Raw genomic sequence first — 14,143 nt, forward strand, 5'->3', positions numbered from 1 at the left:
CTTTAATCAGGCGGCCATCAATGCAAGAGTTGCCGCCTATATATGTTATTCCCAAGCAAGAGATGACAATCTAGAAACTTTACATACGGTGCCCTGCTTCAAGCTACCATGCTCGGCTGCCGACTAGTCATAAATGTCGTCTACTCAAGTTGAGCTGTTAGCTGGTTGTTAGACGGTCTTGACTGCCGAGCCTTATCATGGTTCCAAGCTTGTATCCGGGATATATAGTGCTTGCTTGGGCTTGCACTCATGCGGCACCTTTATGTTCCCATGCAAATTATAGTGTCGACTAGCTCATTAGACGAAGCAAAACCACCTGACCATTGCATTAATGCCGCTTATGCGTTTGTCTGCAAGATAGCTAGCTGTCAACAACTTTGGAGTGGAAGTAGCCGTATGTCTCATACACCTGGTGCCGCCTGGCTAACTCACTGATTTCAACAGAGCTCATCAATGGTGCTGCCTGGCTAAGCGTATGACATTCATGCCGATTGATTATTCATGCTAACCATGCTAAGGTATAGAAGGAACTCGGTATTAAGGGCTGATCAGGCGGTCATATGCAAGTCCCCTTGGCTGAAAACTCGAACTCTTTCAAGGAAACCATACGGTTGTAATGACTTTAGAGTGCCGAATATATCTTCCCATGTACAAGAGGCTGTTAAATTTTTACTCTAAATGTACAACCATAGCAGCTCTCGGCGCATTATGCCGTTTAAGTGTAAACTCTTTTATTGATCGGCATCCTTACACCGCCTTAAATGTCGTTTATATGTGAGGGGTTAAAGTTTCCCTCACATGAAGTTCGTCACTTGCACCGACCAACAATGCTTGTGAGGGAAAGTTTGCCAATTTCTCTCGGCTTTCATGCCATTTGAGTGTATCCATGTATGAATTCAAGCATCCTAGCCAGCTTGACAATCAAGCCAAGGAAGTGCAGCACAATAATTTTTTGCCGAGCTACTAAGACCGCCATGGAGGATCTCAGTATATTTTGCCACTCGGTATATAGTCAAGCGGCAGCGAAGGGCATTCAATTTCTCATATCGACCTCGGCACATAGTTGCCGCTTGTGATTGCGGGGTTGAGGGCATGCTGATTGCTCTTGAAAAACATACTCAGACAGCCTTTTGACCAGGCAGTTGTCCAACCATGCTCACACGGTAAGCAAGCTCTCGGCATCACACTCGGCACCATGGTCTGGTGCCTTGCTCACATCTCGACTTCTTGGCTTTTTAAGAGCCGCTTTTGTCTTATGATTACAAAAGAGTTGTTGGACGACAATGGGTACCAAGCAGCCCTGGTCAAATAATTTTCTTGACCGTCTGACTCTTGACATTCGTCCTCATGACGCTTGTAGTACTTGACATTTGGCTTTATGACACCTGATGTGCTTGACAGTTGGCCTCAAGACGCCTGTAGTACTTGGCCGTCTAACTCTTTAGCACCAAGATGATAGGATAATACCGTCCGCAGAAGGTTATTTCCTTGAGAACACAGAAGGTTGTTCCCCAAGTTTTAGCAGATGGAGCTCCCAGTCCAAAGGTTGGACGTTATGTGTTGCCTGACCCCCAAAGAGGGCCGGCTGCATGTACGGTTGTCTATATGGCATGTATGGCTGTTGAAGCACATACGGAGCCGAATGGATTATCTGAGGGCCAGTGTGGACGGACAAGCCGCCTGACTGACTCTCTCGGTTAGATTGGGAATACCTCATTGAGGTATTCTGAAAACTACCTGGGTAACCATCCGCCCGAACATGCCGGGTGGCCTTCCTCTTCCCCGTCTTGAGGAAACGAATCTTCGAATGAACAATCAAGGGCCGGTTCCCTTCCTTTGTTTTAGGATGGGGAGCTCGGTCCTTGACTTCGACCGTAGGCCGTTTCTCATTAGCAGGCGGTACAGACTGTCATGAAGCCACCTTAGTAGTACTCTCCCCACAGACGGCGCCAAATGTTTCGGGGTTTTCTGTGTCTTTCGGGAGTGTTACAACACCAAGACTGGATTTCGGACGCCTGTACCTGCAAAACAACGGAGACTCCGGTTGGGTGGAGTTCCGCCTCCGACGATCAAGTTAGAACGTGTATGGAGTATGTAAAAAGTGCGGAAAATAAGGGAGGATCCTCTCGGATTCCGGGATCGGGCTTCTCTATGGTGAGAATGGGTTATCCGGCAGATTGACTGCCTCAATATCTAAGTGCTTTCTCTCTTTTTCTGAATTGAATGTGTGAATTCAATCTGTCCCCTGAGGTGGGAATATCTCCCTATTTATAGGGACTTGGGATTCGTGCCCATCCTAGGTTACGGAAACCTTTGACTAACAGGCTGCCTAGGGATTTGGGCTTTGAAGGCCGCATAACCCTTTTAAATATCTGCCTGCCACGTGTCGATCCCTGATAGGTCCACTTTGGGCTCTCCTCTGGTGACACATGGCAGACTCTGATTGGCCCACGCGTCAAGGGTATTTTTACCCTAAACATTTCTTTTGATTGTAGGGAGAAAAAAAAAACCATGATTAACATTTCTTTTGATTGTAGAATGAGATAAGTGAGCTTTATACTCATTTAGCATTAGGAATTCTATAAATTATCTCATTTTAAGTTGTATTGGGTAAGCCCCAAATTCTCATATTGAGAAACGTTAAGTGTTTCTCTAGTGGCATCTAGCGGCAAAAGTTGTAAATGGTAGGAAAATTTTCAATATTTTATCATTCTTTTGGTTGCTGACACACAAAGACATTTAATGCTTTTTTTTTTGGCGTGAGCTTCCGTCTTCTTCTACATCTTTTCTTCTTCCTCCCTTCTCATTCTTCCTTTATCATCAACAATGGCGGACGAGCCCAACAACTCAACAAAAACCATGTCCAACACCACGACAAACCCCAACCCCAACACCACCTTTTTTGGCGGCTTCACCACCAAATTTAAAGAAAAACTCTAATAAAAATATAGGATTAAGGGCATGGTTAACCTCTAGAGAGTAGGTGTTTTCTCGACCTCCATCGCTTTCTACAACCTCCATTGTTGTAGAATTGATTATTCTTCAAATTCACATCTTTAGTCTTTACCTTCAATTAACAATGTTAGCCCAACTCTATTGACTAACTCATGAAATTATAGTACTACCCCCACTTTCCTGCTTATTTGTATATTTTTATTATATTATCTTCTTGTGTTGGTTTCCCTTATCTTTGTTGTTTGGAGGAATTCCTCCCTCATATGTTGGATTGAAGCTACGAGGAGCGAGCTATGAAAGTAAAAAGGAGAAGGAGGTTTAGGTCTAGAGAGAGGAAGAGGATGGAAAGATTTGAAAGGAACCATCATCAATCTCACAAGAAGATAAAAAAGAAAGAAGAAGACGGAAGAAGCTAAGAAGTCATCTTAGTTCCCTTACAATCTAAAGAAAAACCGTAGAAGATCACTTAGTCTAACATTATGTTTGGATAAAGAGAAATGGAGGAAAGGAAGAGAAGAAGAAAGGAGGGATCGAATACATTATCCTTTTATTTGAATATCTAATGCAAGGAGGGAAGAGGAGGGAAGGGGAAGATTCCACTTTCCTCCCCCTTTTAAATTTTAATAAGATAATGGAAAGTCACATTTTCCCTTCCTTCTTTTCTCTTCCCCTCCTTTTCCAACCACGATCATGGCCATGCCATGACCAACGATAAAACATGGAAATTTCAATGACCATGTTTTTCAATGTAAGCAAGAAACTTCGGGAGTCCAAGGTCCTTTCTTTAGACCAAGTTTATCACAGCAAGCTTAGGAGATCTTCTTATATATATTCGCATGTTTATCACATGAAAACCCATGAAATCATTACCATGAAACCTTTAAAAACACCAGGTGTGTTGCTGCCTTTCTTCCCGTAAACCACCATAGCCACGACATTGCTGCTAGTGCTAGTTGGAGTTGACACCAAATTGAGTGGTTTTGATTATAGTCGCTTAGATCCGAACGAGGTGGTGGAGGGAGAGAGTAAGCAAATCTAAAAGAGGAGAGAAAAAGATATGGGGAAAGATGAAGATGAAGATGGATTAGGGTTATTGATTTGGTGAATTGATTTGGGAAGTGGTAGGGTAGAAGGATTAGATTAGATGAATTATTTTGGGGGTGAATTAATTTGGGTTGGTATTATTAGTTTCGTTAAATTTTAATTTAGAGTTGTAATTTAAATTAAGAAGTTTAAAGTAAGGACATTTTGGAGATATTATTTTTAAAAAATTACTAAAATGAATTTTTTTTGGAAAGGTTGCTCATAATAGGAAGCATCCATATTTAGTAGAAGTTGCAGATAATACTATATCAGTTTTAAAAAAAAATACATTGGATTTTTTTTTTTTTCACTATTTCATATATTAACTTTAACTATAGTTAATACTAACATAATAAAAACATATTTTATCATAAAAATCTATATTGTTAGATAGTATTAATCTAAAGTTTCTTAATATAACTTTTTTTTTTTAATTTTCATTGATATTTAATTATATAAAAATATAATCAAACTAGTGCATCGACATGTGTGCAAAGTTTATATATGACAAATATCCTAGGACAGAGAAAGTAAAGTAAAGGAAATAATTTGTACATAACTCAAATGACAAAGTTGTAAATAAATGTAACTCTTTTTGATATAACCACTACTTGAAAATTGAGATAGCAATTTAAGGGTAAAACCACTATTTCAATTAGTGATTTAGCCTCTAATATTACAATTTTAATCCTTTGATTAAGGAGCTTTGTTTATCAATATGAGAAACGGGGACGGCCTTTTAAAAACCCGAAGTCTGTCATTAGTCATACAACCGTCGACCAGCACTCAGCCACCAGGTAAATGCTGTTCTTCCTCTTCCCTCCGCCTCGCTTTAATTAGCCTTCATTTAAAAAAAACTGCTCCCGCCGCCGTCAGTTCGCCGCCGACTCCATCTTCCCCTTGATAGATTAGCCTTCCTATTAAACCCTAATTATAAAACTTTACTTATGTATTTTAATTTTACTTATATAAGTTTGCTAAGCAAGTAAACAGATTATTAATTATGATATTTGTTTTTAGTATCATGAATTAGAGTTGATTTCAATTTTGAAATTGCACTCTTTTGAGGTATATTAGTTGTGTTATGTTTCACTGCTTACATTTTGTAGTTTATTAATATAAATTCGGTTGTTTTCGGTTTGATTATTGAAACCTATAGTATTGTAAAATTTGTAATCAGTGTAAGTTTTTGTTTTTTATTACAAGTATGAAATGATTTTTAACTTGCTTATATATTAGCTACTTTAATATCTTTAGTCTTGGCATAAGATTAGATTAGTTTGAACTTTCATGTAGTATAAATAACTGGTTTATTTATATGCTGGATTTCACAAATTGGAAGCTTTAGAAAACAATTTTAGGTGATGATTTCATTGTATGAAGAATTTAAGAACCTTGCTTACTTGACTTTATGCACGGTTTTAAAACTAGTCTTACTATGTAAAGTCTTTTTCGGCAATGGCTTAAGTCTAAAGAAGAAAACCATGGAGTAATAATTTATACTTGTATTACGATTCTATATGGGTTTTATGAAGAAAAACTTATGTATTAAGTAGATCATTGTAGATTATGACATAGCAAACTCCTTAGTAGATATTGGGAAAATATGAGGCGTTGAGGTTTATTGTTGTCATGTTGTGGCAGGTTAATTTTAGTTTTGACCTTAGGACTAACTCTTCAAGTAGGTGTGGCGGTAATGCCCTAGATTAATGTTTGGGATCATTGTTATGATCATGGATGGTTGTTTGGAAATGGTTATATAAAGTAATAAAGCTGTAATTAGTCCCTAATTGGGTTGTCCTATTTTTAAGGGGGGTTCTGCCTAATTTTCTTTTTATTTTATTGTTATTATAACTTTTATTGCTATTTCCTAAACCAGGGCGTCAAGTTTGGTTTGGTTGGTTGCATAGTTGCGGCCACATTTTCTATTGGCTGTAAGGAAGATTGTTTTAGGCTGACTGAATTGGAAGCACTAGTCAATTTGAAGTTACTTGACAAAATAAAATATCAGAAATGGCTGAGGACACACCTCCTCCCATAAGGTTGATGAATTTCGTGTCCCAAGAAGAGGTCGAATTTCAAACCCTAGCTTTTATTTTATTTATTTTATTACTTCGTATTGTAATTATGAAATTTTCGATTAAATAGTAGTATATTATAATTTTTTATGGATTTTGTTTTCACATTTTAAAGTACATATGAAGACATTAATCTGGAAGTATATTGATTGACTGATGATTGCAGTGGCTGTGTTTGGTTGCTGTATCTTTAATTGCTTGTGTTGTGATTGGCAGTTAGATATAGCAAAGAGTAGTCGGGGTGAAAGAGTGGATGACGGGACTGCACAAAGAGATCGTCCGCTCTTCGAGGTTTTGCATTTTCCGCTTTCTTTTTGTTTCTCACTTCATAGTATCTAATATGATTGCTTCTTTTGGAAAATCTCTTGTTATTCCTTGACTTTATGATGTACACTTATTTGCTACAATATCGAAAGAATCAATAGAACACCAGTGTTTAATCTTTCTATCCTATATTGACGAGCCTTTGCCAACTCTAGAGCTTTAGGACTAAAAATTCTTTTTTGGAGAATCGTTTGATACAAACTGAATGAATTAATCCTTTTTAGACTATCACAACATTTGAGATGTCCTAACCTATAGGAAACTCTAATCTTTTTTTTTTTGGAAAGCAGGAAGCTAGAATCTAACTAACTAACCAATAGGAAATCATTACAAGAGTTAGTCATTACAAAATATATCTAATTATTGTAATATAATGTCGTGACTGTTTTATGTTGTTAGAAAGCTTCCTACTCTAGCAATTAATTACATAAGGTGGATTCCTCTGCTACACATTGCTTGTTTGGCTGCACTGAACTTGGTCTAGAAGTTTTTTTACCCTGAATCTGCTGCTTAGGAGTACTCTGACCAGTAATATACGAGTAGGATTGATTTGCCTTTAGGTAACTATAATCCTATTGCTTCCGTTTGCGGAGTATGCCCACTATCCTTCAAGGCTTTTCCATGTTAGGTACCTAGCCCTTCTTTTTTATGCTATCCTCCTGGAGTCTTTCCTATAAATTTTCTTATCAAAAGTATTTTCTTTGTAGATTTTGAAGGAGAATAAAGATAAGCAAGATGCAGAATTCAATGAGCGGTTTAAGCATCGTATGTGCCTTGATTTACTTCCTCTTTCTCTGTGTTTGCATGAACAAGCCAGGCACTTTGACATTTGTTTTGTTGCAGGACCACCAAAGGCTTTGGACGAAGATGAGACCGAGTTCCTTGATAAATTGGAGACGGTGAGATTTTTTATTCATGTATCATCTTAATTTCTTAGCTTTAGATGTCTATGCTGGGAGCCTGGGAAGACATCTTTTATACATTTTTTGTTGTCCCCATAAAAATAGTATAAAAGACATTGGTAGGCATGGTAGCTACAGTAGAAAGTTTGTGAGGTGAAAAGAATAACACCATTGAGCAAGAGCACTGGAAGTACTTTTTGTTTGGTCAATCCATATATGATTTTTATAAGGCAATATATGTGGTTTTATAAACTTGTCAATTACAACATCATTCTGTTGTTGCTGCTTTTATTTTATTTACGTAGTATTTTTAATAGTACTAAAAATTACACCATATTTTATGTGAATACCCTAAAATTATTTAACTGACCCCTTGTGATTCTAAACTGTCTTCCTCACTTAGTTATCAATAAAATTGTTGGTTGAGCATATTATGAAAAGAAACAACTAAGAATTCAGATGGAGCAGACTTCATTCCATATATGCACGAAAAATCTTTTTGAGGAATGCCGTTGGATCTGGGCTTATCCTAATGTGGGATCTGAGACTCTGACATGCTTTAGGACAGTCACTCTGTTTTGCTTGAACCTAGAAAAAAGTTCATATATTTTAGGATGGAGTTTTTGCTCTTCTTGGACTTTTGGGTAGGTTCACAAGACGGTTGCCTTAGCAATTGGATTCTAGTCTAATCCTTAGGAAGCTATGGATGTCGTCAATTGCTGGAGTGGTGGTGAAGCTGGAAAGTCTACCTTAAGGGCATGAACTATTATAGACATAGCTCTCTCTGCCCATAGTGTTTCAATGCTTTTATTTGATAAAAATTGCCAATTAAACAAATTGTTCTGAATTATTTTCCTTTTATTGCCAAGCTGTCAGTTTAATTGATATTAAGCTATTTTGATGTTCTTGTAGTCTCGAAAAGAATATGAACGACTGCTAGCTGATGAAGAAGCCCAACAACTCAAGAGCTTTCAAGTAAGATATCTTATCCCATTTTTGTGGAATATGTACAATTTCTTTGACTCGGTTTTTCATGAAATTATATCTTCCTTAACTTTTGTCTCCATGTTACCCTTGTAATCTGGTAATATCCGTGTTCTTGTTGGATGCCCTGTCTAAGACAGTGCTTTTTGTTTGGGTAAATGCTCTAATTGGTTGGCGACAATGTGTTACTGGCCTTGCTTCTTTTTTTTTTTTTTTTTTAATATAATTTCTGTGAAGTTGCTTCAATTGGATGCAATTTATATGCATGGGTACAAATGTTTGTGACATTGACCCTCTAGTTCTAAACTATATTAATTGATGCTAGCTTTAGTGTTCCTTTTTCTTGATATTGTTTTGCCATAATTTGTTTGTGACATAAGGAACCAAAGCATCTCACAAGATCATTGACAATACATATTTTCCAAAAGGCAAAGGCTTTGTCACTTTGATTTTAAGGAGTTCTAAACTTGTTTCTGGATTGTTTCTTCACAGTGCATGCAGTTATTTTTGCATAATGGAACCACCTTTAGTGCCTTTCTCTACAAAGCTGATACGGTGCTTGAACTTTTAAGGGTCTCACACTCTCACTACTTCGTAGTAGATTCACCAGGCAACCTTAACAAATAACAAGCTATTTTGGGTTTTTTGATTAGGAATTTGAGTTTAAAATAGGCGACACAAACTTAGTGATATTGATTAGGAGATTTCCTTAAAACCCAACAAATTCTTATTTATATATAGACTGGTTTGAATTTGGGTTGGTGATGTTGATTGGCAGTGGAGGAGGCTAGTAGTTGGCAATTTTGGGTATAGATAAAGGGATGCCAAATCAGTAGATTGGCTCTGGCATCGAGTTTTTCTCTTGTGCTTAGCTAGCAATACAACACTAAATCCCTTTATTCTCCTCAATCCCATAAATCTGCTATATCCCACTGGAAGCATTTTTTTGTATGCATTAATTTTATTGCTGTCTGCTACCTATATGGTCTGAACAATTCGTTACTGTTTTTATGAAGCTTTTTGCTTAGCTTTTTTTTTTTTTATAGTCTGTGCTAATGATCAATTATGCTGGCTGCTTTTGTTGTTAGAATTTCCACTGTTTCTTTTTGTTTCTGAACCTTCTTCTTATTGAATGTAGGCAGCAGTGGCAGAAAAATCTATGGTTGTACATGAGGTGAAAGAAATATCTCCTGTGTCTGATGTCCAGGTGAGTGGTATATTAGGAAAAGCCATTTTTGATGTGCTATTCTTGCGGGAATTTTTATTTTATTTTTATTTTATAGGGTTTCAGACTAATATCTTCCTGTGTGAACTTATTCGTATTACTTGCGAGCATACAGTGCGAGCTTTTTAAAGTTGTGTTTACAAAACTTTAATATTGTTTCCTAATGAAGCTGGATTGTCGTTTAGATTTTCCCAAACTGAAGGCTCTAAAACAAATTCAACCTTTGGGAAATGAGCATTGTGTAAGGGGGTAGATAAGTGATGAAGTTGTGAAAAAAGAATGGAGAAAAGTTGCTCTCTTGGCCTTAAAGTCCATTTGAAACCCCACATCTGCCCCCATTACCCACCCACAACCTGACATTGGGAAGGAACAAAGTGGTTACTTGCAACATGATCTTCCATGGGCATGGATAGGAAATGCCATAACAGCCAAAGCACAGAGGGGTGGTTGGTTTGTGCAGGGTAAATAGATTGGAATTTAAAAAGGGATGAATGGAGAAAGGAAGTAAATGACGTTTGATTTTGGTTTTTCTTTGTGATTGTTTGGTTCAGAGTAGGGATTAGGGAATCAACCTATAAATTTTAATTGATATTTATGATTAACAACAAGACCATATCATGATATATAACTAGAAAATCCAAAGGACATTACTAACTCAAGCACACATATTAATATTTTTAATGTATTCAAATAAGTATACATGCCATATTATAAACAAGATACAAATTAACAAGTTAAAATATACAAGACATTAACAACTTACCCCCTCCGTTCTTTTTTGTTTTGCTTTATTCTATTTTAGGCATATTCCTTTTACCCCTCGAATTCTTACTTTATTCTCCCTTTTTTTTTTTTTACTTTGTCTTTCTTACTTTGTCTAACTTACCACCTATTTACTTTGTCTAACTTACCACCTATTTACTTTCTCTTTCTTACTTTGTCTAACACCCACTTACTTTTTTCAATATTTCCTGTGTTGAACACTAGAACCTGAAAGAAGGGAGGGAGTACATATGAGTTAATTAATTCATATGAAAATAAAAATTAATTTAATTGAAAGTAGGGCAAAAATAAATAAAATCGACAAAAATTGATTCTTGAATGAAATAGAAGGCAAAGGAGAGAGAGAGAGAGAGAGAGATTGTGTGGGTGGTGGTGGATTGCTTCAAGGAGCGACAGTGGAAGGCTTCAGAGTGGTTAGGGTCCAAGGAGAAGAGAGAAAGAATGCGAGGGAGAGAGGATGAGGAAGCAAAGGGTGGCTATGTGGGAGACAATGTAGAAGGTGGCTGGAGGCTTGGAGAATGGCAGCTGATATTGGAGTTCTATAGGCTTTGAGAGAAGGGTTAATGAAGTGGGGAAAGAGAATGGAAATACCTAGTGGAGGGGATCAACCTAGAAGACTCTAAAGTGAAAAAGAAAGGAGGGTAAATGAAATGACAAATTAGGCCCAACAAACAACACCAATGAGAATCATGCCACTTCTCTCCCTCACCTTTGGATGAATACACTGACACAAACAACCGCGCCCCCCACCCCCCCCCCCCCTCCCCCCCTAAGGCTGTTTAACTCTTTCATCATCCTCCCTTCGAAAAATAGGCCTTCCAACCTGTCTTAACATCTTAATAACCTTCTAATCACCGAGTCCCAAATTTTCTTAAGATAAAAAAAAATTCAAAGGTGCTGTTCCTAAATCATGCAACCAGCCGAAATGGGAGAATCTCGATTTATTATAAGGATGCTATACTATGTTTGCCCAAACAATCAATGATGAATGCTATGCACCAGCCTAAGCTTTTTATACAATTCATTTATGCTAGGTGTAAACAGGGGGGTAAAGTGTGGGAATTGCAGCATTATATTGTTAAGGTTGCTTGATGTAGAGGGCAGGGAGCACCAAGAGGATTTTGTAAAGAAGGTCATTTGTTGAGAGAAAAGGAATCTGGAAGTGATGATTAATAATGGGAATGGTGAACAGAAAGTTATTCTGAAACATTAGCTTATGTTTTTTCTTGTGGGATTGACCCAATCACTCCAACATATAAAGCTAGGGGTTAATGAATATCTGATATTTAACAATATCTTCCTCTCTTTTCATTTTCTCTTTTACTCTCTGCATTTGTTAATCTAGTTCATAACAAAGAGTAAACACATTCTTGAACTTTAAAGATATTATCCAAGAGGAAAGAGAAAAGGGTCATCTACAATCTATTAACGAAATATAACTACCCCTTTTCTTCCTATCATTAATGCTGAATGCTCCAAGCTTAATACCCCTTTGTTTTAAAAAAAAATAAATCATGACTTTGGGAATATGGTAAACGCAGAATGCATTTTCGGGAATGAGATTAATTAGTCTCTCCTTTCTTAAGATAGACTAAGCTGTAGAACCAAATTGCTTGCTCTACCAATTGGTTGAATAAGAATCTCTCTTACACTCATGAACATGCATCTCACAAGTTCACACAACTTTATGCAAAAACTGAAAAACTTTATTTTTGTAAATATTTTATTTATTTTTTGTGGAACCTAAGCCCTTTATAGGCTTATTAATCCTAAGTTAACTAGGTTTCCTAATAGTTGTCATAAACAGTCTTTTTGTTTAGTTAAATCAACTTAATATTAAAATCTCTAGATACCCTTGGTATCCATATCAGCGAGTCATTCTAATTAGTGATTCCATGGGCAGGGGCTTTTAGAAGTGATTCAGGAACTAGGCTAATTTGTAATCTGGATTTTGAGTTTCTCACACCATCTTATCCTCTCTGTTTACAGAAAATAATAAATAAAGAGTATCAATCGTATCAATTTACAAAGTTATGATATGATTTGCTTTGGCTCAGTCTTTGATATTCCTCAAATTGGTTTCTTTTTTAGGCCTGCCATTAGTTTTCCATGTATATCATATGATGTAACACTTTCTGTGTCTTAGATTAGAGTGTGTGATGGTTTGAATATGCATTTTGGCTCTCATGTTTGAACTTTGCAAACTCGCATTAGCCAAAGGATTGATTACATTAATGGAGCCACTCTCCTTTCCTGCTGTACCATGGGATAGGAAGGAATCTGTAAAGACATGTTTGGTAGGCCTGATGGTTTTGCAGTGTGGGTTTGGATTAAAATAAATCTGTACCATGTTTGATTGCAGAAATAATTATATAGGCATAAAAAATCAACCTGTGTTCCCCATGCTTTCGTTTTGATTAAACAACAGATGGAGGGTTTGCTTGCTTCTAATAAAAATTTAGGGGTGTGCTTGGATTGAGGTTAAAAGAAATAATATCGTAAATGGTGGCCTGGTGGTAGTAGATGGAATGGTGCAGTGATTATAAAGGAGGAAGTTTATTACCCTCATTTTAGCTGAAATAGTTTCCTACCACCACACCAGGGTAATGTATTGCCCCAAATGGAGGGTAACAATTCCCCTCTCCATTGAATTATGTTCATTATAAGTTACTTCGTGTCATATATTAACTTTTAATGAGGATTTGCGGACAGGAGTAATATATTCATTGATTGTTAGTCCTATTTGTATCATATATCAACTACTCTTACAGTACTATTGTTTAATATTTCTGTTTATTAAAAGAAAAGAACTATTACGATCCTACTGTTTTAATATTTCTGTTCATTATAAGAAGAGAACTCTTTTTAGGAATATAAATTAATTAGTGCACAATGCAATAAAAAACATACGTTCCCAAATAAACCCTTATCAAATATAGGGCCTAGAAGATTCTCACTTTAGTTGAACTTGATCACTGATCAGTGGCAGTTTAAAATGTCTACCAGAATATACCAAGAATGGAGGGATTACTCTTTGGTCAAATAGCTGGAGTTGTCTAATGTCACCAAGTCCACAGTGGCATGGAACTATGGATGATGTTTTGGGAAATTTTGAAAATGCTACTTGTAAATAGGATAGTTCAAATTGAAATTTGTCTCGCAGCGTTTTTACGCGAACAAATCTTACAGATTGAAGGGCAGAGGTTATTTCTCTAAGCCTGGAACTAGAATTGAAATTTGTCTTGCGACAATTTTGCTTTGTTCACTCAATAATGAATGTTACCCGCAGGAGAAAAAAGATATTACGAAAAAGAAAAGTCGTCCTGTTCAGCCCTTGGGAATGATCATAAAAGCTAAGCCACAAAAGAAAGCTAAAGTGGAGCCCTCACGGGAACCAAAATCCAGAGCTGCTGAAAAGCCTTCTGCTGAGTTTCAAAGGCATTCAGACCAGCAAAGAACGCCTAGTATCAATGTAGAGAAGCCTCAAGAGCAGTTAAAGAATTCTGAATCCAATGGGGTAAACATCCCTGATATGTTGAAGAGTGGTCTTGTTTCGTACAGTGATGAGAGTGATGATGAGTAGTTTCCTTGGCTGAATGTTTTAGAAGCTTATACTAACATAGTAACATGCATTGGCTATTGTGAAATTTTTTTTTTGGATGATTATTGCACAAAGTTGTAGCGGTACCTTATGTATATCAGTTTTTCATCAAATGTAGATGACATATTGCGGCATCTGAAATGCTAGTAAAATACAGTATCAGTTACGAGTAGCTTTTTGCAAGAAGTCTCTTTGTAGTTTTGGACTT

At 36.8% G+C, this 14,143-nt stretch overlaps 1 protein-coding gene across 1 annotated transcript; it reads left to right on the forward strand.

Moving 5' to 3' along the window:
* The first annotated feature begins 4,713 nt into the window (after positions 1-4,713).
* Positions 4,714-14,109, forward strand: LOC110737094 (protein FAM192A-like). Its single transcript, XM_021917464.1, has 8 exons — positions 4,714-4,835; positions 5,918-6,108; positions 6,333-6,407; positions 7,148-7,205; positions 7,284-7,339; positions 8,255-8,317; positions 9,465-9,533; positions 13,624-14,109. The coding sequence occupies exons 2-8, from the start codon at positions 6,052-6,054 to the stop codon at positions 13,915-13,917; spliced, it is 672 nt and encodes a 223-aa protein (XP_021773156.1). The 5' UTR covers positions 4,714-4,835; positions 5,918-6,051; the 3' UTR covers positions 13,918-14,109.
* The last annotated feature ends 34 nt before the right edge of the window (positions 14,110-14,143 follow it).

Source organism: Chenopodium quinoa, unplaced genomic scaffold (assembly GCF_001683475.1).
Source record: "Chenopodium quinoa cultivar QQ74 unplaced genomic scaffold, ASM168347v1, whole genome shotgun sequence".
NCBI classification, from domain to species: domain Eukaryota; kingdom Viridiplantae; phylum Streptophyta; class Magnoliopsida; order Caryophyllales; family Amaranthaceae; genus Chenopodium; species Chenopodium quinoa.